The sequence below is a fragment of the Plecotus auritus genome (genome assembly GCF_963455305.1).
Source record: "Plecotus auritus genome assembly, chromosome: 4".
Taxonomy (NCBI): Eukaryota; Metazoa; Chordata; class Mammalia; order Chiroptera; family Vespertilionidae; genus Plecotus; species Plecotus auritus.
The window spans coordinates 122,764,442-122,788,931 of record NC_137775.1 but is presented as its reverse complement, the minus strand read 5'-3'; the positions used below and the strand labels follow the sequence as shown (position 1 = coordinate 122,788,931).

Below are 24,490 nucleotides of genomic sequence, written 5' to 3'. Positions count from 1 at the left end.
GTGGTATTCAGGTACAGGTCACTATCAGACATTGTATGTAACTGGTTTTGGTCTGCCTGTCTAGTGCTACCAGGCTGTTTACTGTTTGCGTCTGCATCTACTGGACCTGGGTTGCCAGAGAGGGCTAATCTGTATAAACGGGTCAGCTTCCTGGAGCTCTGAGCTGGGGTCAGATAAATAAAAGGTCGAGGTTCCCTGAGATCTGCATCTACCTTTGGCTAATTTGCTCCCCTTCAAGGTTGCCTGGACTTCCTCCAGAGTCTTATGCAGAAAGGCTGTAGAATGGGCCCAAGCTGGCCATGCCCCACTGAGCCTTCCACAGGGCTCAAGCTTGGTGGGTCGAGGTGACCAGGTAGGCGGACAGGGCTAATGGGTCCCCTAGTTTGGGGTAGCATGCTCCTACACTCAATGGGGAGAATGTGGTCCCTACTCCAGACTCATGCTGTGCAGTCTCTTCCAGAGTCTTCAACTGTAGCTCCCCCACGAGGAGTGTGTTGCAGGTTCACGTAGAAGTCCTCACTGTAGGATCAAGCTCAGGAGGACAGAACAGGGTCACTGGGACTTGGGCATAGAGATCAAGAAAGCCTTTGGTGGGGGGTGGGGGATAGCACCAATGTGCCGTGGGAAGTGAGTGCGCTGTTTGCCTTCACTTAGCTCAGCAGTACACCACCAGAGACCCCAACAGGAGGCTCGGAGGGGGTCAAGCCATATGTCCCAGTTCTGAGTTGTGCTTCCTTCCCCCTGAAGAACTGTGCTTGGCAGGCCAGTGTCCAGCAGAACTTTGGAATGCAGATCAAGGCAGCTCTGTGTTGGGAGTGGCACAGGACCGGGAGAGGGTTGCAAATGCATGCCTCCCCCTAGCTCCATAGCTGCCTGCTGCCTGTGACCCTGGCATGGGAGTCTTCCATTGGGGGTGGCGCCTGCCTAACCTGTGGGAAGGGGGAAAGATTGGCCCTTGTTTCAAAGCCACTCAGTTCAATGATTGTCTGAGTCAGTTTATAGTGTCTCCAGAAGAAGAGTGCACCTCGGGTCCCTGTTGGATGCAGCCAACAGTCCTTTCTCCTGGACTCAGTCTTGGCAGGGTGGTGTCACCAGTATTTGGAGGATGGGGTTGTGCACTTTTTCCAGCTGGTGCTCTAAGAATATAAGTGCTCGACCTTGGAAGATGGCGCCTGAGGGTGGTGTGGGATATTGATTCAGGACCCGCACCTCAGTAGCCAACCTTCCAGATCTCCATAGCTGTGCCCCCCAGATCTTCTCTTTATGGCTTCCCTATGCCTTGAGTCTCCTTCCCTCTATCAGAGCCCTGGGTGAGTGCCAAAGAGTGAGCCCCAGTGCATTGGCCCTGGTATTCTAGCAAACCTCCCCACTCTTTTCAGCGGACAAAGTCCCTGCTTATTTTTGCTGCCAGATACTATGTAGGCTCTTCTTCCTGGCCCTGGTGCTCTGGTTTGGGGTCCTGGTGCGGTGTTGAGACCCCACTTTCCTCAGGGGAGACTTTTGCAGCCACGATATCCCTCCAACTTCTCAGCCCCTGCACCTGGGTGTAGGGACCAGCCTTCTCCGTGTCTCCACCTTTCTTAACAGACTCAGTGTAGCTTATTTTTTTCAATCCTTGGATGTTATACTCCTGTTCAAGTGCCCTTCAGTTGTTTATTCAGGTTGATGGTTCTAAATTTTAGCTGTAAATCCAGTTTAGTGTCAGAAGGAGGTGTGTGTTGCTTTCATCTACTCCACAGCCATCTTGAACCCGGACACGTAAAAGTTTATCATATACTTAATGGCCCTTTTTACTCCCTCTTTGAATTGTCAGCTCTTATCCCTTATCGGATTTCCTGTTGGATTCTTTATGTATTCTTTATCATTTTTGTTTATGAGAGACCATGTATGTATTTTACACAGATTTTCTCATTACTTGACTACTTTTAAGGTTTTAGCCATTGTTTTTACTTCATGCAGAATGGCATTTATTAAGAAATCAGGTAAGATTCATTGAAATTATACTTTCCCAGTTTAGCATGTCCATTCAAGTTCTTTTGTCATGGATTCTTATGTAATTTATTAGTAATGCTGAGGAAGAAGGACAAGTATTATACATGATGACCCTAAATTATAATAACATAATATACTATCCTATATAATAAAGGGTAATATGCAAATCGACCGAATGGTGGAACAACTGGTCGCTATGATGTGCACTGACCACCAGAGGGCAGATGCTCAACGCAGGAGCTGCAGGCCAGCCGTTTGGTCCCTTTCCCTGGCCTGCAGACTCCGATTGCCCAATGGTGAATAGGGAACCAGGGGTGGGTGGCGGAGGGGGGTGGGGCTGGCTGAGGCAGCCTGGGAAGATGGCCCTGATTTCAGGCCAGACTTAGGGACCATACCCGTGCACAAATTTCATGCGTCGGGCCTCTGGTTTTATATAATAGAATGTAAGGAAGAGTAATTACAAAATATAGGTACTTTTTGAAGTGTTAAATTCTTCATTTTAGAAAGTATTATTAAAATTCAAATTTATTGCTCTGTTCACTACTTTTGCTTTCTTGTTGAATTAAAATTCTATTTTATGGTGCTCACCAAGTCATCCTATTAAATTTAGTAAGTTTATTATTTTATCCACCTTTCCCTTTATTTCCTTCACATTGTATTTTTCCAAAATAATGAAATTTTTAAACATACAGAAAAGTTGAAACAATTTACAATGAGCACTCATATTCTCATAACCTGTTTCTCAAGTTAACCTTTTACTCTATGTGCTCTGTCATTTATCTTTCTTAATCTATCAATCCATATTATTTTTTGATTCAAATAAGTTGCAGACCTAGTATACCTCCTAAACATTTCAGAATGAACATCATTAACTAGAGTTAGTGTTTGTTTAGGATTTTTTTTATTTTTGAGGTACAATTATATGCAATGAAATGGACACCTTGTGTGTACGATTTCATGACTTTTCAGTAATACACAAATCTGTGTAACCTAATCTCTCTTAAAATCTAGAACATTATCCTTGTCACAGAAAGTTCCCTCATGCTTCTTCCCAGTGAATCCTCATCACTACCCTCACCCCAGAATTTCTGATTATTTTTCTACCTTAGATTAACTGCATCTCTTCTAGAACTTTAAATAAATGAATTACTTGTACCCTGTATATACTGTGTTTTTTATATTCATATTAGATTTATGCACGGGTAGGGTCCCAAGGCCTGGCTGGTGATCAGGGCCAATCGGGACCTTCCAGCTGTTGGCCGGGGCCTTCCTTCCCTGGTTGCCAGCTGCCGGCCATTGCCTTCCTTCATTCTACGCTGCCCCCCTGGTGGTCAGCGCACATCATAGCGAGCAAACAAACTCCCGAGGGGACACTTTGCATATTAGCCTTTTATATATATATAGATTGTTGCATGTATCAGTAGTTTGTTCCTTCTTAATGCTAATAGTATTATATGAGATAGACATTTTTAAAATACAAATTTACAGTTGTATCACCTGCTTGTTTTTCTGTAAGATAGCTTTGGCATCTTTGTCAAAAATCAAATGGTATAAAGGTGGATTTATTTCTGGGCTTTCTGTTCAATGCCTACTAATATTATAAATAAAGCAATTTTTCTCTTCACACTAATTTCCAGTCTTGCAGCCTCATTTGTTGAAAGAGTTGTGCTTTCCCTTTGGATTGCTTTGCTGCCTTTATCAAAAATAAAATGATCATGTAACTGTGGTTTTATTTCTGAGCTTTCTATTTAATTTTGTTGATATATTCGTCAGTCTTTATGTCAGTACCATATGGTCTTAATTTAGCAAGTCTTTAAATCTTGAGTATAAGTTCTCCAATTTTATTCTTTGTCAAGATGTGTTCTAGATTCTTATATTTCCACCTAAGTAATAGAATCTGCTTGTCTCTTTCTACAGTTAATCTGCAATTTTGATTAGGATTATATTGAATCTACAGAGTAACTTGGGAAACTTCCCATCCCTTAACATGGCATATTTTATTATTTGTTTAAATTTTTTCAGTTTCTCTGCAATGTTTTATAGTTTTCAATGCCTCATTAAATTTTTAATGGATTTTAAAACTGTTTAATTCCCTATTCCTTTTTCTTCCTATAGGCTCTGGATCAGTATCATTGTATGAGGTAGAAAGATGTCAACAACTATCAGCTACAAGTAAGACGACCATGTTTCATTTTTGAAATACGGCATAATTGTGAGCATATTAAAACCTGTCCTTACACATATCAACAAATTCATTTCTATTAAATATTGAGAGCAGATGTCCATGAGGGCAAAAACATATCTATATTTATCTTTTATTCCTCTACCTCTTCCTAACTAGCATAAAATGAAACCCAGAAAAGAAATTCTCAGTTAATGATGGAACATGTCAAATCTTGTTCAAATTGAGCATCAAAATAAAACATACTAGTGATGGAATAGAACTTATTGAGTAAAGTAGAATCCACTAGCTCATGTGGATAATAAATAAAAGAACAAAACAAATTAAGTTGAATGGAAAACTCTTTAAACTTTTTTTTCCCATTTATTTTTAGAGACTGGAAGGGAGGGACGGTGGGAAGGGGGAGAAAAAGAGAGAGAAACATCTGTGTGAGAGAGACCCATTGATTGGTTGCCTCCCACAGGAACCCTGGCCAGGGCCAGGGATCAAACCTACCAGGTATGTGCCCTTGACTAGGAATCGAACCCAATACTCTTCGGTGCAGGGGATGACACTCTCATCACTGAGCAGCACCAACCAGGTCTGGAAGCTCTTATTAAAAATAGAATGGCAACTAATGAACATAAAAGGAATGATGAAGCTAGGAAAAACAAACAAACACCATTTTGCAACCATGATAGTAATTGATTTATTTGTGAATCGCCAGTGTGTCCTAAACTAGTGGAATCTTTAATGTTTAATAAGATTGGGATGTTTGTATTTTCCCAATTACTTTCTTATTAATTAAAAAGGGGAAAAATAAATTTATAGTCAAGAAATCTGTTGAACCCCACCTTAACCAACAAAATTAAATCCCCAGGAAAGAAACCACTGATATCCTATGCCTCTTGATGTGATACATTGAGAAGGAAGGTCACAATATTATTTGTATAGTAATATTCCTGCCAAAAATGCATATTTTGTATCTGATCATGAGAAAAGGCAGGCACAACCAAATAAATGGCCTCTTCTCAAATACATCAATGTCATAAAAGACAGAAAAAAGCTGAGGAACCATTCTTCACCATGATAGGAGTCTAAAGAGATTTGAAAAGTAAATGAAATGCATGGCTCATGATTGGATTCTCAACCCAGAAATAAAATGCTGAATAAGAACATTATGAGCGGACCATTGGAGAAGTTTGAATAAAGTCTGTTGTATTGTGTAAATGAAGTCTTGTTTTTGTGAAATACACACTGAAATATTTAGGGATAAAGGGGTGTGATGCCTGGAAATTATTCTCTAAGGATTCATATATATACACACACATATAAATGAATTATGTATCTGTAAGATATAGGGTGTCCCCCGAAAAATGTATGCACACAATATCAACTGTTAGAATGTGCATACATTTTGGGGGGGACACCCTGTATATGTGGAGAGACAGAGATAAAGACAGATGGAGATGATGATAAATGTGGAAAAATCTTATCAAGGTTGACAAACAATACAATTTAATTGGATTTTTTGGATATATTTTCAATGAGATTCATATCATGGATATACTTACTATTCTCATAGATTATTCTACCTTAATCTGAAATTTCTTTATAGTACTTACAGATCATCAATATTTGGAGAACACCCCACTATGTGCTATTTTGAAACAAAAAGCTCCCCAACGATATCGCATCCGAGCAAAATTGAGATCGTATAAACCCAGAAGACTCTTTCAGTCTGTTAAACTTTATTGTCCTAACTGTCAGTCAATGTAAGTATCTTCCATAATAACACAAGTTTCATTTCATAATGTTTATGTATATATGTTTTCATATATGTCAGTTTAAGTCCTGGAAATGAGTAAATTGTGATTCTCTGCATTATATTTGATAGATTGCTAACATTTTTAAAGAGAAAATACTAAATTTTTAGAAGGTAAATCCTTCTGATATTTCTTAGTAATAACAAATAAAAGTAGGGGCTATTTTTAGATGTGAAATTCAATTTAGTAGCTCTGTCAAATGCAGACAAATAATAAACTATTAAAATATTTGGGGAGACTTACTCATTGGTCACAAAAATATTCTTAAAAATAAACCATTAACTACTACAATTCTTTTTATTTATTTAAATTAAATTTATTAGGATGACATTGTTATTAAAATAAATGATTTTATGATTCTTTACTTAGAAAACGCTAAAGACTCCACCAAATAACTATTAGAAACAATACTTAAATACAGTAAAGTTGCAGGATACAAAGTCAGTGTACAAAAATCCACTGCATTCCTATATACTAACAATGAAATTTCAGAAAAATAAATGGAAAAAACAATTATTTTGCATTTGCAACAAAAAAATAAAATACCTAGGAATAAACTTAACAAAAAACATGGAAGACCTATATTTTGAAGACTACAGAGCATTATTAAAAGAGATTGAAAAAGACACAATGAATTGAAAAGATATTCCATGTTCATGGATTGTAAGAATCAATATAGTTAAAATGCCCATATAGATTTAATGTAATTCCGTCAAAATCCCAATGACATTTCTTAAAGAAATAGAAAAAAAAATCATCACATTTGTGTAGATTTATAAAAGACCCCAAATAGTCAAAGCAACTAAAATTCTTAAATAGAAAAGACTTCTGGTTAGTTGAAAATTTTAAAATAGGAAGTCTTGTTGGAAATATTTCTCTCCTGTTTAATAATGACAATATAGTAAATGCAATTTAAATTCTTGTTAGTAATTGAAAATTTTTCAGTACCTTAAAGTCTTCATTCTAAACATCAATTATTATAATACTAGGGGCCCAGTGCATGAATTCGAGCACTTGAAAGGAACTGTAGGCCATGAGGCTGCGGTGGGCACAGGGGCAGGTCTCTGCCCATCCTCCACGCCCCCGCCCTGCCTCTCCAACTGTGGCACCCAGTCCCCTGTCTGCAGGCAGCCCCTGTCCCACCATTGCTGTTCCCAGACACTTATGGCACTGACGGCACAGAGCGATTGGGGCTGGCGCCAGCAGCAGTGGCTGCTGCCCCAGTTGCCCCTCAGGAGCAGGGAGAGGTGGAGAAACCCTCAGGGGTGATTGGGGCTGGAAGCCGTGGCTCATACCTGCTGATGATGCTGAGCAATTGAGACCAGTGGCAGGTGCCAGCAGCAGGTGCGAGCGCCGGGTGGGACCACAGCACATGGGAGCAAAGAATTTTCAGTAACCACCATAGGCTCGCCCCAATGACAGTGCCCAGTGCCCTGCCTTGGTCTGGCGCCCCCACTCACCTGCTCCACCATCCCGCCATGGTCAATGCCTGCCATGTTCCATGTGCGCCCCCTGGTGGTCAGTGCACGTCATGGCGATCGGTTGTTCCACTGTTTGGTCTATTTGCATATTAGATTTTTATATATATAGATAAACATATAAATGTGTAACACATTAGAATGAATGTGTACTTATTAGCTCAACAATCTTCCCTCTAAATATATGATGTATAAATACTATACGCATCTCAATTATATTTGTGTGTTTATATATTGTTTGTGTTCACTAGTATGCCTCCGTGAACACTAATATATGTATAGTCGCCTCTAAAATCTAAATGTAATACTATTTGTAGAGATTTTTTATCATGTCTTCTTAACTGACAGGGGGGACTGTTTTCTGCCCATTTGAATTTTAAATAATAGATGGAATTAAAATATCAAACAGATTTTAGATAGTTCTTGAAACATTATCAAATGATAGTTTGTCAAATTCTGTAAAATCGCTTAACTTTGTGAAACAAAATCCTCCTCTCTGATCATTTTTTTTTTTTACACAAATAAGGAAATTGCCTCACAAAGGTTAAGAGGTGTTACGTAAAGTTACACAGCTGGTTGATTCCAGATCATGCCATTTCTACTCAGGCATACTTTACCGCATGACTTTGAGATTTCTTAGGTGGTAAGTGGACTGAAGACAAGAAGGGACTGCTGCGTTTTCTTATCCCACGGGGAAGTTGAGCATTCCTTACAAAGGAGAACAAATTGGTGCTAGAAATAATTACAATTAAAAACCTGGATATCACAAAACTAGGCAAGGAAGTTGCTGGTGGTTAATGTAATTATTGATAAGGAGCTACTTAGCCATGAAATACAAATATCTTTCTGTTGAATAACAGTCTTTAATCAGGAAAGTGAATTATCTCCATATTTTAAAATAAGTAGCTGGCTCTTTAGCACATAAACAATTTTTTGATCGGATAATTTGTAAAATTTGAATTTCCAAGCTTATGCCAAATGTTTTGTGTTTTTTCATTGTTGATTATTTTAGGCAGGAAGTTCTGCACGAAGGTGATTTGGATCGAATTTTGCTAGAGAACACAACTAAAACTCCTGATACCAAACTACAAAATACCTTATTATATGATTCGAAAGTCTGGACCACTAAAGATCAGGGAGAACGACAAGTAGCTGTTCACTTTGTGAAAAATAATGGTGTTCTCCCACTTTCAAATGACTGTCTAATTTTGATAGAAGGTAAGATATTTAAGTTATTGTTTTATTAGATTACAGCTTTCTTATGTCTTTCTCTAATTGTTAAATATATTTTAGGGGCAACCGAGGACATATTAAAATATTGTTAATTTAAATTTCATAAAATGGAATATATTATCAATAACAACTAGATTCAAATATATACATACACACATATATAAACTTACCTGAATGACATTTTGAAATTGTACGTTAAACGTGGGTGTTTGCATTTGCTTATTTTGTTGAATTTTTGCATGTAATTTTAATCAGATCCAAGCTGATTATCAAGGTGAGTAATAATTGAGAGGCTGCTTGTGATGTACAGTTGCTGTTATCTTGGCCTCTGGGTGTCACTATCGCTTCATAAAAGTAAAATGAAATAGGTATCATCTATTGATATCTAACCAAAGACGGGACCTTGAGACAAGTAAAGATGTTTTTAAAAAATGAAAATTTGAGTCTTATTTGTTTTTGCATTGCTTTTCCACTTTTGTCTTATTTTTATCTAATATATTTACCACAGATTTTTTTCCCATGCTAAATTTAAAGTTTCATTATTTTCCTTGAGACTTTTTTTTCTTAAGAATATTCCATAATAAAAGGAAAACATCTTTAATTTGCATTATAGAAATCTGTAGTTGCATTAAATGAATGCTCTTTATTACAGTGGGTTATGATCATTGTTATTACTGACATTTTTGCATTTATTTTGTAGCAATACATAACCCTTTTAGAAAAATAGGTATATCTAGAATACACATTTTATCATTTTCCTGAGCATCTCATTTTAATACATTTATAGTGTACCAGAAACTATTTTAATTTCTGTGTAATAATTAAATCATTACAACAATCCTATACATTTAGTACTATTATAAGCTGGCATTTTTGTATTTGAGAAAACTGAACTGCGGAGAAGTTAAATGTTTTTCCCAATGTAAGTGGTAAGTGGTGGAACCGAATTGTTTTCCGTTGTTTGGCATAGTAACTCTGTGATGAACTTTGGATAAAGTGTAATTATGAGGGCACAGTAATTAAGTAAATGTTGCCCAGTTCCTTTTCAGTAAAGTTATCCTAATTGCATATGCTTGCGTGGTGTAGGCAATTATCTGCTCCCTACCCACGTGATCATGTACTAGCACTTTAAAGAATTTGGCTACTTTGATGAGTGAAATGTGGTATCTTATTCCATTAGCAATATTTTAATCTGTACCAGGAGATAGATTTCAAAACAAAAACACAGACACATGCACGCAAAAAAATGGAGTCAGAGTATTTGTAGGCTATAAAAATAAAGCCGTGGTCCTATGAGGTTTGTAAGAACTGTCCTGCAGAGCCAACTAGAGGGTGTGCAGTGTGCCTCAGGGCCCTCCTGTGTTACACTGCCTCCCACAATTCTGTGCTGAAGCCAAGGTGGCTTTGAAGGCCAAAGGGAGCTTGAATTACAAAGTCCCTTTAGCTCCTGATCCTATCTTTACCACTCAGCCACAAACCTTCAGTCTCCGCTCCCACCACTCTCCAGCCATACTGAACTGGTGGCAATTCCTAAACCCTGTATATTACTCTGTGCCTTTTTGTCACTCCATTGCTCTTCTGAGAATTTGTGCTCTAGTACATCTTCAGAAGTAAATTCAATAATTCCCTTTATTTAGCAATTCATTGGAATATTTAAAGAGCACTTAATACATTTGAAGCCCTTTTTCCGATTGACCAGCCAGATTTGAGTGGTTTTTATTACATACTGCTTGTATTTCCAGTAGAGCACTTTTCTTCTTGTATTATATTTGTGTTTTATCTGTCTGTTCATAAAAGTTTTTTCTTATTAGAATGTAAGCTCCCTAAGGACAGGATACATGTTTATTTTAACCTATGTATCTTCAGCACCTGGCATAGTATGCCTGGCATATAACTGGCTCTCGGTAAATATTTATTAAGTAAATAAGTACATCCAAAGCAAGAGCACTTTACCTTACAAAGATTTAAAGTGTATGTTGAAAGCACTTTAAGATATAAAAGGGTTCCATCAAAATGTAATTTTTTATTTTATTATGTTTCTGAGTATTGTAGCCCTGCCTAACCTGAGGCTAGCACCTAACTGCAGTGTGACCTGGCAGAGCTGTGGTTCCCAGTTCCCACAGAGCTGCAGACAGAGGGATGGGGGAATATCCTTGCATTGTTGCGAGCCTTTGGTGAATTTCTAGAGCTCTGGAAGAATTGAATTTGACAGTTTTGCCATTGTTCATTTTGTCTTTATGGAGAAGTGTATTTTTGGACATCCTTAGTCAGCTATGCCAGAAGTGCTTCCCATCACGATTGAATTTTAATGTTACTGATTTTATTCAGATTTTAGGAAATACACAAAGTATTTTTATAAATAATATTCTTTTTCCCTAGAGAGGAAAATTATCAATATAAGTAAAAAGTACACCAGAAAAGGTACCAAGAGGTGTGAGTTTTCCCCGAAAATGCTGCCTTGTAATAATGGTGCACCATCGGGCATACTGTTTCTTCTCAGCCAACGTGATGGTTTTAATGCTCACCCTGTCATAGAATTGAGGTAATTGAGATGGTTTTCCCAGGAAAAATGAACCAACACTATACATGAATTCATATTACATGGACTATGCATCTTTACTTAAATGTAATGTTGACCTGAAAGTTAAAAGATTTATCTCAAACTCAGGACTGAACTTGCCTAAACATTAGGAGTAATAGAAAATTTAATAATGAGAATCCTGTGTACTTTGGCTTTCAATTTTATTCTTTTGATTCTTTGAAACCAAGTGTTTCTGGCATCAGGAGCAACTTATATACATTTAAGAAGATGATTAAAATTTCACAAGCCTTATATTTTGCTCAAGTCTCAGCATTTCTGTTCAGTGGTTTCTGTGTAGGAACCTAAGTTTACAAATCATTTCTCAGAATGAATGTATAAATGTATTAAATCTCTAAATTCATGGCTTTGTCTTTTTCTCTTTTATTATACCTTGCATTTTGCCTACATTATATTTGTGCTACTTGAAGGGTTTTTTTATTCTCTTAATAGGAGGTACACTAAGTGAAATCTACAAACTCGCAGACAAGTTTCATAGTGTAATCCCTGTGAGATCTGGCCATGAAGACCTGGAACTGCTTGACCTTTCAGTACCATTCCTTATCCAAGGAAAAATACATCACTATGGGTATGTTTTTAATTCTGGGAACTTTATAAATTAAAAATACTTCAAGAGTAATTTTTACTTTTATTATTTTACCCACATGTTTCTGTATAGTCAGTGGATACTTACTGAATACAAATTTATCCAATTTATATGTACTAGATTTTTCATACATATTTATTGATTTGATAGCATATATATTGAGTGCCTACAATGTGCTAGATATAAGGCTACCCAAAGAGTAATTATCATTTGTTTGCTTTCACAAGGATTTAACTACTTACAGAGAAAGGTTCAGAGCTGCAGCCTAGTCAACGTTAAGTGATTGAATTCCAGAATTTCTGTGGCACAAAGTTACAAATTAGTTGCCATTGAGTAATTGGAACATATGAGAATACATTAGGCACTCGAAATAGATTTTTACCTTTGGAAGGAAGTAGTGAGGATAACATCTCCTTTCCTTCACTTGATGAAACAATCATCTTGGAAATGCTCTGCTTTGAGAACCTTAAATTATAGAATACATCGTATACCAGCCCTCCCCCTTGCGTACTCCTGTATTTGTAGCCATTGTTGTTCATTGGTATAATATGTAAATTTTTCAGCTGAAAACTGCATCCTGCAGTCACGATATCACTATGATTGTGACTGCTGAAGTCATTGGTAGGCATGTGGAGATTGTCCTGGGTTCTGTTCCATATACAAAATATCAAACTTCAGGTATAAGTTGGAACTAGTGTACCACTGAGTTAAAGCCTGGGTTATAGCTATTTTTACTCTGATGTGCCCTGTGTTTTTAATTATATTTCTCATTGGACTCATGACCTCAGAGTCAAGTTCATCAAGATTTATCCAGCAATTAGTTCAAAACTAAAAGTTTATTGCCCAGCCAGAGTGGCTGGTTGAGCATCATTCTGTGCACCACCAAAAGGATGCTGGTTCAATTCCCGGTCGGGGCATGTGCAGAAGGCAACCAATGGATGTTTTTCTCTCACATTGATGTTTCTCCCTCACTCTCTCTTCCTCTTCCTCTCTCTCTCTCTCTCTCTCTCTCTCTCTCTCTCTCTCTCTCTCAAGCATGTCCTTGGGTAAGGATTTAGAAAATAATAATAAATAAAAGTTTATCAAATTTTCTTTGTTTCTTTTATTTTTAAATGTATTTTTATTGATTTCAGAGAGGAAGGGAAAGGGAGAGAGAGAGAAACATCAATGATGAGAGAGGATCATTGAGCGGCTGCCTCCTGCACGACTCCTACTGGGAATCGAGCCCGCAACCCGAGCATGTGCCCTTGACCAGAATCGAACCTGGAACCCTTCAGTCCGCAGGCCGACGCTCTATCCACTGAGCCAAATCAGCTAGGGCTGTTTGTTTTTAATAAGTCACTAACATGGGCCTTCTCTTTCTTTTTTACATGCCCATCCTCATTCGCTTGCTCTTTCTCTCCTCTTCCTCTCTTTTAATACACTTCCTAGTATCAGTCACTTTGGCCAGTTTCGAACCAGAAAAAACAATATTAGTTATTAAGCTTTGGAATATCCTTCACTTACTAGATTTCTAAAATAAAAAGTTCTGTTAAGGCTTTCAATATTCCCCCATTTTCAGCATAAACTGGGATATTATGCTTACATTCTAACTTGTAAGACATTTTTTTTTAGATTTTCCATTACTTTGGTTGATGTCAGCAAAAGCCAACATATCTTTTTATTGACTTTTCTTTTTAATTTTGAAAAAATAATTTTAACTACAGAAAAATATCAAGAATTAAATATCATAAACAGTTACATATCCTCCACTTATAAATCTAAATGCTTTAACATATTTTTTAGGTCTTCTCCTTCCTTTTTCTTTTTAGAAGTAGCTACTTTCCCAAACTTGGGAGTCAGTTCCTCTCATCAATGTTTTTATTCTCTTAGTATAATATATGTGTGAACTTGTAAGGAATAAGCATATTATTTTGCTTTTAAAATTAATGTAAACTGTTTCATACTATGACAGTCCTTTTGCAACTTGGTTTTTTTTCCCCATTCAATATTATTTGAAAGATTTATCCATATTGATGCATGTAGATTAAGTATTTTAATATCTATACGGTATTTTATTTCATATGGGATATATTATGGTTTATTACTCATCTTCCTATTAATAGGTATATATTATTTTCATGTATTACATTTACAGAAATGTTACGTGAAGTCCTTTTATATATTTTTTGCATATTTCCTTTGTCATAGTATCAGTTGGATCATGCCCAGCATTTCTTTTTTTTTTTAATCTTTTTGGTTGAAAGTATTACATATGTTCCCCTTCCCCCCCCCCTTACACCTTCTAGTCTGCCCCACCCCCTGTCCCAGGCCTTCACCACCCTATTGTCTGTGTCCATGGATTATGCATATATGCGTACAAATTCTTTGGTTAATCTCTTCCCACCCAACCACCTAAGCTCCACCTTCTCACTGAGATTTGACAGTTTGTTCCATGCTTCTTTGTCTCTGGATCTACTTTGTTCATTAGATTCCACATATGAGTGAGATCATATGATACCTTTCTCTGACTGGCTTATTTCGCTTAGCATAATACTCTACAGGTCCCTCCATGCTATTTCAAAGGGTAAGTGATACTCCTTTTTACTGCTGCATAGTATTCCATTGTGTAAATGTAGCATGGCTTTTTTATTCACTCGTCTACTGATGGGCACTTGGGCTGTTTCCAGATCTTAGCTATTGTAAATTGCACTGTTATAAACATAGGGGTGCATACATTCTTTTTGATAGGTGTTTTGGATTTCTTAGGATATATTCCTAGAAGTGGGATCACTGGGTCAAATGGTAGTTCCATGTTTAATTTTTTGAGGAAACACCATGCTGTTTTCCATAGTGGCTGCACCAGTCTGCACTTCCTTTTCTCCACATCCTTGCCAGCACTTGTCATTTGTTGATGGTCAGCATTTCTTTTGTAAATGACATGATGTGATATAATGGTATGGTGTGGTATGGTATAAAATGGAATAAGTCAGAAGGATAACGAAGACCTTTTTTACATAGTAAGAGTCAGTATTGTTTTCTAAACCTTTGTTTCAATTGTGCATGTATGTGGTATTCTGTGTCATGATATAAAATAAATTTCTTACTGTAAGTTCTTGCCAGAAAATTTATCTAGAATTGGAATTAGTAGTATGCATATTTTCTGCTTTAGTAGAAGGTATCAAATTGTTCTTTGAATAATAGTAACATTTTATGGTCCCATCAATGGTGTGTAAAATGTTCATTTTCCCCCAGGTTTTCTCTAACATTTAGTGTTGGTCTAACTTGATATTCTGCTATTCTGATGAGCATCAAATAGTATTTATCTATGGTGTTGTTATTTGCATTTCCTAGGTGACTAGTGAGTGTAAACAGCCCTCCTTTTTATCGGCTATTTAGTTTTCTATTCTTTGAATTACATATTTACATCTTTTATTACCTGTTTTTCTTTTGAGTTACTGGTCTCGGTTTTGGTTGTGTGTTTAACTGATTTCAGAATTATTTTTGTGTAAGAGATATTAATCTTTTGTCAGTTAATTATTTCAGAAACTTCTGGTCTGTCTTGTACCTTTTAAACTCTGGTATCTTTTGTTTTACAGATTTTTAAAATATTAATATAGTCATGTTTACCAAAATGTTTATCAAAACCTTATTAGCTTTATAAAATTTTACTTTGATTTCGGGATCTGATGCGTTTTTAAACTAATGCTTGAGTGTCTTCAACAGTTACATATCTTTTAAGGATTTTTGTTTCTTACTGAATCTATTTTATTAATTAAATTTTTCTAGAGAAGTATTCATTTATTTTTAAAGTATAAATTTATTGACGTACAATTGTTCATAGTGCTTTCTGATAATTTTTAAATATCCATTTTGCCCATTTTTTAATTCATTTCATATTATTTTCACCTTTTTTTTTCTTGGCCTTTCTTGCCAAAACAACAAGCTCTTGTTTCTGTTGTTTGCTCTCTATTATTTTTTATTGTTCTTTTCTTTATTTGTTTCCTTTCATTAGGTTTCCTTGTTTTTTTCAAATGTTTTTAATTGAACAGTTACCTTAATTCATTAATTCTAATGTATTTTTTAATATTTATATTTAAGTCTATAATTTTCTCCTAGGAAAAAAATAGCCATTGCTTTAACCCAAGATTCATAAGTAGTGTTTTTCTTGTCACTGCTGAATGTTTCATAATTCCCATTATGATATTTTTGGCCCATGAATTCTTTAAAAAATTTTACACACACATTTCAGGTGCCATGTTTTTGTTTGCAGTTTGGTTAGATGACTTTATAACCAAATAGTATGATGCGTTTCATAATGATTTTTTGAGATTCGTTTAGCTTTGCTTTACCCTAGAATATGTCCATTCAGATTTTGGATATATTACATAGACTTTTAGAGAATTTTTATTCTTTAATAGTTATGTTTAGTGTGTAGTCATGTTCGTTAGACAGACTTGCTAATCATATTCAAAACTGTGTTATTTTTCCTTTGTAATTTTATCTGTTTAATCACTTCTTAGTGTGCTTAATGTACCCTGTGATTGTGGGTTTGTGACCTTTTATTCTGTCAATGTGTGCTTTAGGTATTTGAGAGCATCATTCAGGTTCAGTGTTTAAACTTCTGGTGAATTCGTTGTTTGGTATATCCTTTTGTAATGTCTTCATCTCTACTCATGACTTTTTGCCCTAAGATTTTTGGGTTTTATTATATTTTTATTATTGTATCAGGATTTTTTTCAGTTCGTAATTGCTTGGTATCTTATTCTCACCCCTTTGCTTTCATGTTCCTTTGTTGTTATCTTTTAGTAGGTCTCGTGAATAAATAGTTATGAGTAGATTTTAGTTATTTTTAAATAGATGAGTTTAAAATGTTAATTTTTTATATAATTAGGTTTTATTTCTACATTTTATGTTGTTTTTCACCTATACTATTACTGTTTTCCTATTATTTTACTTATTTTTTTCTTCAATATTCTATGGAATTGATTTATAAAAAATGTTCTTAATTTTCTCCATTTTTCTCTTTCACTATATCAAAAGTAATGAATTCTCTATTTAGTTTTTATTTGTTACCCTTAATTTTTCATTTGCATGCTAATTTTTTATTTGTATGCTTTATCAATGTCTAAAGTTAATATTGCCATTTTTAAGGCAATAATATTTCTTTCAATTGCCTTTTTCTGTTAAAAAACAACATAGAACTTAGATTTGTTTGAAGGGTAGGAGGTGATATTTGTTACCCTCTCTTTTCCCCCAGCTTGCAAATAAAAAGGCATGAACCTCTTGAATATTGATTTTTATGTTTTAATTTAAATACATATTTTATCTCCTAAAATTTATGATGTTATATAATAAAAATTACTTTAGATATGTTGTATATAAGTAAACAAAATATACTAAATAATGTATAATTTTAGAATATTGTATAGTTTTAAATTGATTTATGTTATGAAGAATAACTATAGTATTAGGCATCACAAACTATAAAACTATAAATATGTACTTACTGAATATAATACCCAAATGTTGCTAATACAGCCTTCTGTAGTCACAATATTTTGCTCATATTAAGACCTTGGCTATTATTTATTGATCACAGAGCCATAAAATGAAAGTTCTTAAAGATTATCTCTTTAAACATTTTTGTTTTACCAAATAAGGAAATCAGCCAAATTAATTAATAATCTGGACCTGCAACCTCTCTTATTCTCAATTTATTGGTTTAATAGAGGCCCAGTGCCTAGGATTCATGCACTGGTGGGGGGTGTGGCCTGCGGGGATCGGCCACAGTGGAAGCACACTGACCACCAGGGGGCAGCTCCTGCGTTGAGCATCTGCCCCCTGGTGGTCAGTGCGTGTCATAGCACCTGGTCAACTGGTCGTTCTGGTCGTTCCACAGTTTGGTCGCTGGGCTTTTATTATATGGGATTCTGAACTATACTTTCTTTTTTATTGCTTCTATTGTTAAAAGCTTATTTCTTAAAATAATCCTGATTGTCATATGCACAATATAGGAGGGACAATGCTATTTTGTTTATTTTTTAAAACGTGCATACTCGAACAGCAAAAATGTTATAATATTAAATGAGTTGTAATAAGTAATATAATAAGTTATTTTAAAATGTTTGTTTTTGTTTTATTGATTTCAGATGTAAAAGGTGTTCTAGTTTGAGACCAATACAAAATCTAAATAATCTGGTTGATAAAACATCATGGATTCCTTCTTCTGTGGCAGAAGGTTAGCTAAATTTCTATGTCCTTCAATTTTTACTCTCTTTGTGTCAGGTGATCTCACTGATTATATTTCAGTATTTGTGGTTATAGTAAAACCAGAGCAAAGTGATTATAATAAAAGTATAAAGTAAATGCTTAAAATATTTGGAAACTTAACTTTCAAGCATCTGCCAGTATCTTGTAACTTTTACTCTTATTTTAATGTTCAGTAATTGGTTTTAGTATTAATTATTGATCACAAATACAACTTCTGAAAAATCTCTTCAGCTCATAGTACCTTGAATTTAAAAGAGTGTTCGAGATACCGGTAGCTAATACAACTTTTTGCCCAATACAAGTCTTTAGCTGGAACAATTATCTTTTTATTTCACATGTTTAACTGTGGTCGCCTAGCCTTGGCTTAAAACTCTTTCAGTGACAGGGGACTCATTACACTGCAAGGCAACATATTCCCTTAATTTTTAGGCAGTTTTTGATAGTGAGGCAAACTGTGCCTACCTATAATTTTAACCTGGGCCACATTCTATTTATTAGAATTAGAGTATATCTGTTCCCTCTTCCAAAGATCAACAGACTTTGTACATTTGAAAATATCTGTTGAGCCTTCAATTAGTCTTTATTTGTCCAAGCAAGCATCTCACTTCCTTTACTTTCCCACATCCCTTCGTATTTTATTTCTCCTCCTCAGTAAACATTTCACTTTACCAATACTCTCCTCAAAGTTTAGCATTCAAAGCTGGAAATAGGGCTGCAGATATTGGCCAATTCAGAATACAAACAAAACTTGTATTTCCCTAAAATTGGACACTTTGCTTCTCTACTGGCCGGAAAATTTCATTGTACAGCCAGTTCTTGAATAACATCATTTTGTTCATTGTCATTTGCTTGTAATATTGAGGAGATGCCTAAGGAACTTAACTCTTGTTTATATCAATTAGTCTCTGGTAAAATTGGTTTTATTATATGTTGTTTTGCCACAGTTCCAAGAACCTGTTGATAATGTTAAGAACTTACTGTATAGATATTAATTTTTATATTAATTTGTATACTTGGTTTTGTTTTCCTTCTCTTTTAATTCAGCTATATGATACTACTATCTCTTATTTTGTTTGTGGTCCAGTGAAATTCCAGGTTACTTTCACATGAGCTTCTGGCCAGACAGCGTGGTCTTCCTATCCTATTCTAATGCAGTTGTCTGTTTGTTTGTATGGTCCCTCAGAGTAGGTTTTGTGTTCATATTTCTTGGTTTTAGCTCACAGTGTTAACCTATTGAGACCCCTCAAATCCTAAAAATCAATTTCTCTGTATTAACAATCACTGTCACAACTGTATGCCCTAATTTGTTCTTAGTTGCCCCCCTAATTAATTCTGTTTATTCCATTCTGTAAACATTGAATGTCTTCCATTTCCAAACACAAAGAGTTTCATTTAACTTGTAAATTTTCATATGATTTATTATTTCATTAATTTCTTCATCTTACTAAATTATGAAATCTCAGATTCCGACATTTTTTTCCATTCACCTGATGATGTCTCTTAAAAAATAAGTGATCCCTATGCCTGTAGTACAAAGGGGAGAGACATGTTACATAATCATAAATATTGAACTGCAGGCTATTTTTCAGAGCATTCTGGTACTTTATTTTTGTCTTTCATAAGGTTAACGAAATAAATTGTATTTCATTAATCAATTTTTATGTTTTCAAGATCAACTCATTTTAAAGGTATATTAATATTTAGTCAAAAAATACAGTTGTTTATAAGTCATTGCCTCTATATAGGTATATTGTAATGTTCTAAAATGAGCTTAATATGTTGATATTAGAAAACAAAAAGATATAGTATGTATATGTTTTTCTTTCTCTTTTAAATTATTTCAGTAAACAAAATTAACAGGTACATACTCTCCAAAAACGAATTCATATCATGTCATCTATTTTTCCCTTCACTAGTATTGGGTATTGTACCCCTTCAACATGTGTTTGTGATGACATTCACTCTTGATGATGGAACAGGAGTATTGGAAGCTTATCTCATGGATTCTGTAAGTAACAGGTGATGAAGATATTTCTAACTAAAAATATATTTTTTAATTTTAATATATTTATTCATATCTGCTTTATTACTAACAAGATTTAAGGCAATGTAGAAAAAAATATGAGTGCATAGATCTTAAATTGTCTATGTGTTTATCTCTCTTTTGATATTATACTATAAATCTTAATGTCCAAATAATGAAAAATTGAGGAATAGGAGTTTTAGGAGAGTCATTTTTTATACCACCCAGAAATCTGTTCCAGGAGCAAAAGGCAGAGTGTAGCCACACCCTCTAGGCATTAACTATCAGCATTCTCTAGGCTTCTTAAGCCTCCTCATTTCATATTAGAGGAACACAATTACGTTGGTAGGGAGATAGTTACATGGGGGAAGCTAGGGAACTTTCCACAAGACCATCCTCACTCTGACCCAGGTTACAAGTTCAGAGGTCCCCAAGACCACCATTAGTTTTGATAATTCACTAGAAAGACCCACAGAATTTACTGAAAGCTATTTTTTTCCCTCTTCCACCTCCCCTTCCCCTCATCCCCCTGGTAGTCACCAAACTGTTGTCTATGTTCATGAGTTTTTTATCTTTTTTTCTTTTTTGCTCAATCTCTCCACACTCCATACCCAGCTGCACCCACCTCCACCCCATGCTATCTATGAATCTCTTTATTTTGCTTGTTAGTTTTACTCACCATTATAGTTTATTACAGCTGAAGAATGCAGATTAAAATATCCAAGGGGAGAGGTGCATAGGGAAGAATCCAAGAAAGTTTCAAATGTGGCACTTTCATTTGTCCTCTTTCGTGTTGTAGAAGACAGCGGACAGAGTTACTTTCTGGCAACAATGTGTAAGGGTACATATGGAGTATTGCCAACCAGAGAAGCTCCACTGAGCCTTAGTGTCCAGAGTTTTTCCTGGAGTCCCATCACGTAGTTGTGGATGAATGTACACGTGACTGTTCTCAGTCTCCAGCCCCCCGCAGTGGTCAAGCTAATACTACATGACACAAACTCACATTGTTAGACTATCCAGTGTGACCCCGTGTCCCCAGCAAATAAGGGCACTCCTATCAGGCATGACATCCCAGGGTTTAAAGATGACCTCGCAGAAGCCAAGGGAGAGGCTGGTAACATCATTTTTTTTACTACGCACATTGTGAAAGAATCTGGGGTAAGGTGGAGAATTTTCCTCCTGCCTAAACAATTTGTTTATCCATTTATTAAATAAATGTTTAATGAGCACTTGCTATGTGCCAGGTACTATTCTTTGTGGTAAAGACATAGCAGTGAGCAAGGCAAGCAAAATCCCTTTCCTCCTTATATTCTAGTAGAAGAGGAAAAAAATTAAATAAATATGTTATATTCTTAAACTTAATACTTACATGTTGTTTGGCACTCAATATATGTTATTAAGCGGATAGTAAGCCTCCCTGTTTTCTGATTATTATTAAGTCAGAGCCATTTAACTCAATTGTATATCTCAAATCTGTTATTAGATGAAAGTAAATCAGATTTTAGAGTTCAGACTAGCACTGTCATTTATGAATTCTGGAATCTTGATAGAGTGACATAGTCTAGATTATTTTAATTAGATAGTATTAAAATACAGGGGTGGGCAAAAGTAGGTTTACAGTTCCTATGGAAAAAGATATGCAGGATTATGATTATTACAATAGCTTTATTAACTCAAAAGAATGTCAGTACAAATGTAAACTTACTTTTGCCCACCTTTTTTATATTAATTATAACTTGAATTAAAGATTGATATCATTTCCTTCTATAATTTTTTAAGGACAAATTCTTCCATATTCCAGCATCAGAAATCCTAACCAATGATTACCTTCAGGAAAGTATGGATATGATCATGAATATGCTTTGCCCTCCAGGAAAAAAAATTGGTAAGCCATAGTATTTGCCATTCATTCTGTTTTTAAAAAAATAGCACCAGCATATATCTAATTTATGAACTTTTAGAGGTATGCAAACTTTGAAATGTGAATCCAAATAAATTACTAAGTAGTGCTTGATGAGTGTATGATCCACCTTTTGATGAAGACAGTGGCAGCTATAAAATGGGTATGAATCATAGTTCCTGAAATGAAAAGTTTTTTAAAATATTTTGAAATACAATAAAGGGGAGGCAGTTTTGAGCATAAGCACATTTGACACTCTGTTTATACATACAAATATTTTATTTGAAATTTTATTAACAGGGAGGAAATTTTTATAAGAAACATTTTCTATAACAAACTCCATTTAGCCAGTTTAATTAATTGATAAATTTTCTATTCAGTATTAACTATTTTCAGATTTTACAGTTTTTTATTTTACTAATTATTTTTAGCAGCTTTAGTTGCTTTTGATTTAACATTTGATTCATCAATCAAATCTTGAGGTCAAATTGTATAGATTATTTTACCGAAAGCCACTGAGTGTTCCTTTTGTGGCCATTATCTGTATTTACATTGAAACTTGCAAATCTAAATCATATTAAGACAGTTTGACCCTTCTAATAATTTTCCATCAGTAGCAAATTTTACCAGCTAGAGATTTAACTGTTCATTTAACTTTTATAGTTTTTTAAAAAAACATATGTTTATTGATTTCAGAGAGGAAGGGAGAGGGAGAAAAAGATAGAAACATCAATGATGAGAGAGAATCATTGATCAGCTGCCACCTGCACAGCCCCTACTGGGGATCGAGTCTACAACCCAGGCACATGCCCTCACCAGGAACCCAACCATGACCTCCTGATTTATAGTTCAGCACTCAACCCCTGAGCCTCACCGGCTGGGCTTATACGTTATTTTTAATCAGGCTTTATTTTTCCCTGGTTATTCTACACATTTTATAGCAATTCTACAAAGATAGTTTTTTATACATTTGTAACAAAGTTTAACTTACATACTTTTATTTTATGGCAGTTTTAATTTTTGTCGGCTATTTAGATTCTTTTGGATAGATTTCTGGAAATAAAACTGCCATTTCAAAAATCACAGGTCTGGTAGGCTTTTGATACATACTTCAAAATTGTTTTTCAGTAATATTTTACCTATTTATAGTCCCTGTCCTGCTTGACACTCACCAATATTGAAGACTAGGTTAAATATCTTTCAAATTCAAATTTGAAGAAACCTTCAGAAACTTTTCTAGATGTTTAAATAGACTTGTTGTGGTCATAACCAAAGCTTGGAAATGGCATCGATGGCTGCCAGCTTTGCCTTGACTCAGTACCTGGTACCTGTACTTTTACCTTGATAAATGTAAGGTGTTCAACTGATTCGAGAAATTCAGGATCGATCTGTTTCTTTGCAGTCAACCAAGAGAGTAAATAAATAAATAAAACAGATTAGTAAGCAATTAGCAGGAAAAAAAGGAATAAAAATTCGGAATGAGGTAGTTTATAACATTCTCTATCAGACATTCTGAAAATCCCACATTTCTTTTTCCTATTAGAAAAAAGTTCAAATTAGTCAGAATCACTGTACAATAATAACATATGTAATTTGGAGGAGTAGATAACATTACATTTGATAAGTATATTTACTTTTCTATCTTCAAATTAAATACGTTAATTTTTCTAGCTAAGCATTATGCTTAGATATGCCAGAGTTATTTGTTTAATTTTAATGGGTAAGTAACATTTTTTTTTTTTTTGTAGATACATATCCGTGGTTGGAATGCTTCATCAAGTCATATAATGTCACAAGTGGAATGGAGCAGCAAATTTGCTATCAGATTTTTGACACCACAGTTGCAGATGATGTTATCTAATATTGACATTCAACTTAGCATATGTAAAATATTGTAATTTTAAAAACATTATTATTTTCTATGAGATTGCTATAGACATGTAAAAGTTTTAGCTCAGTAGTTTATTTTCCATTGTAACCACTATTTAATTAAAAAAAAAAATAGACATTGTGTTATCTTAACACCTTGTTGTAAGTTGAAAATGTTCCTGTTACTGAGAAATATCCAGTATGATGGCTGCTAGGGTTATAAAAGAAAGAGAGACAACGAATAAATAAAGACTTTCGCTTTCTATTCGTAGACCTTTCGGAGAAGCTGTTTTGTTCCCTGCATTAAAGTCACTTTCCCTTAGTTTTGCCACTGATTTCTCTGTCATCTCCCATCCCTGGTTGAGCTGCTTTCTTGCCTAGGTTTTTAGATCAGCAGTGCTGAGTTTAGCATGGTTATGAGATTAGAAGATACCCTTACCTGAAATCTGAGCTTTGACTGAGTTCAAGATATGTAGTGGATAGTGGTTTTGTTTTGTTTTAGTTTTGTACAAAGGGATCTGCTTAAACAAATACCTCTCAAAAAAACGCTTGTTCCAATGAGCCATGGTGT

At 35.0% G+C, this 24,490-nt stretch overlaps 1 protein-coding gene across 4 annotated transcripts in view; it reads left to right on the top strand.

Moving 5' to 3' along the window:
* Nucleotides 1-24,190, top strand: part of POT1 (protection of telomeres 1) — a 72,159-nt gene extending 47,969 nt beyond the window's left edge. For 2 of the 4 annotated variants that reach the window (XM_080666310.1, XM_080666312.1), the window contains 8 exons: nucleotides 4,108-4,164; nucleotides 5,772-5,928; nucleotides 8,470-8,675; nucleotides 11,722-11,857; nucleotides 18,007-18,095; nucleotides 20,044-20,135; nucleotides 21,930-22,035; nucleotides 23,799-24,190. In XM_080666310.1, the coding sequence (XP_080522436.1) occupies nucleotides 4,108-4,164; nucleotides 5,772-5,928; nucleotides 8,470-8,675; nucleotides 11,722-11,857; nucleotides 18,007-18,095; nucleotides 20,044-20,135; nucleotides 21,930-22,035; nucleotides 23,799-23,911 (956 nt within the window). In that variant the 3' untranslated portion in view covers nucleotides 23,912-24,190. Of the gene's footprint in view, nucleotides 1-4,107; nucleotides 4,165-5,771; nucleotides 5,929-8,469; nucleotides 8,676-11,721; nucleotides 11,858-14,345; nucleotides 14,427-18,006; nucleotides 18,096-20,043; nucleotides 20,147-21,929; nucleotides 22,036-23,798 lie in introns of those variants that run through there. The other 2 variants (XR_013960491.1, XM_080666311.1) reach the window with 2 other exon arrangements.
* Nucleotides 24,191-24,490: the final 300 nt, after the last annotated feature.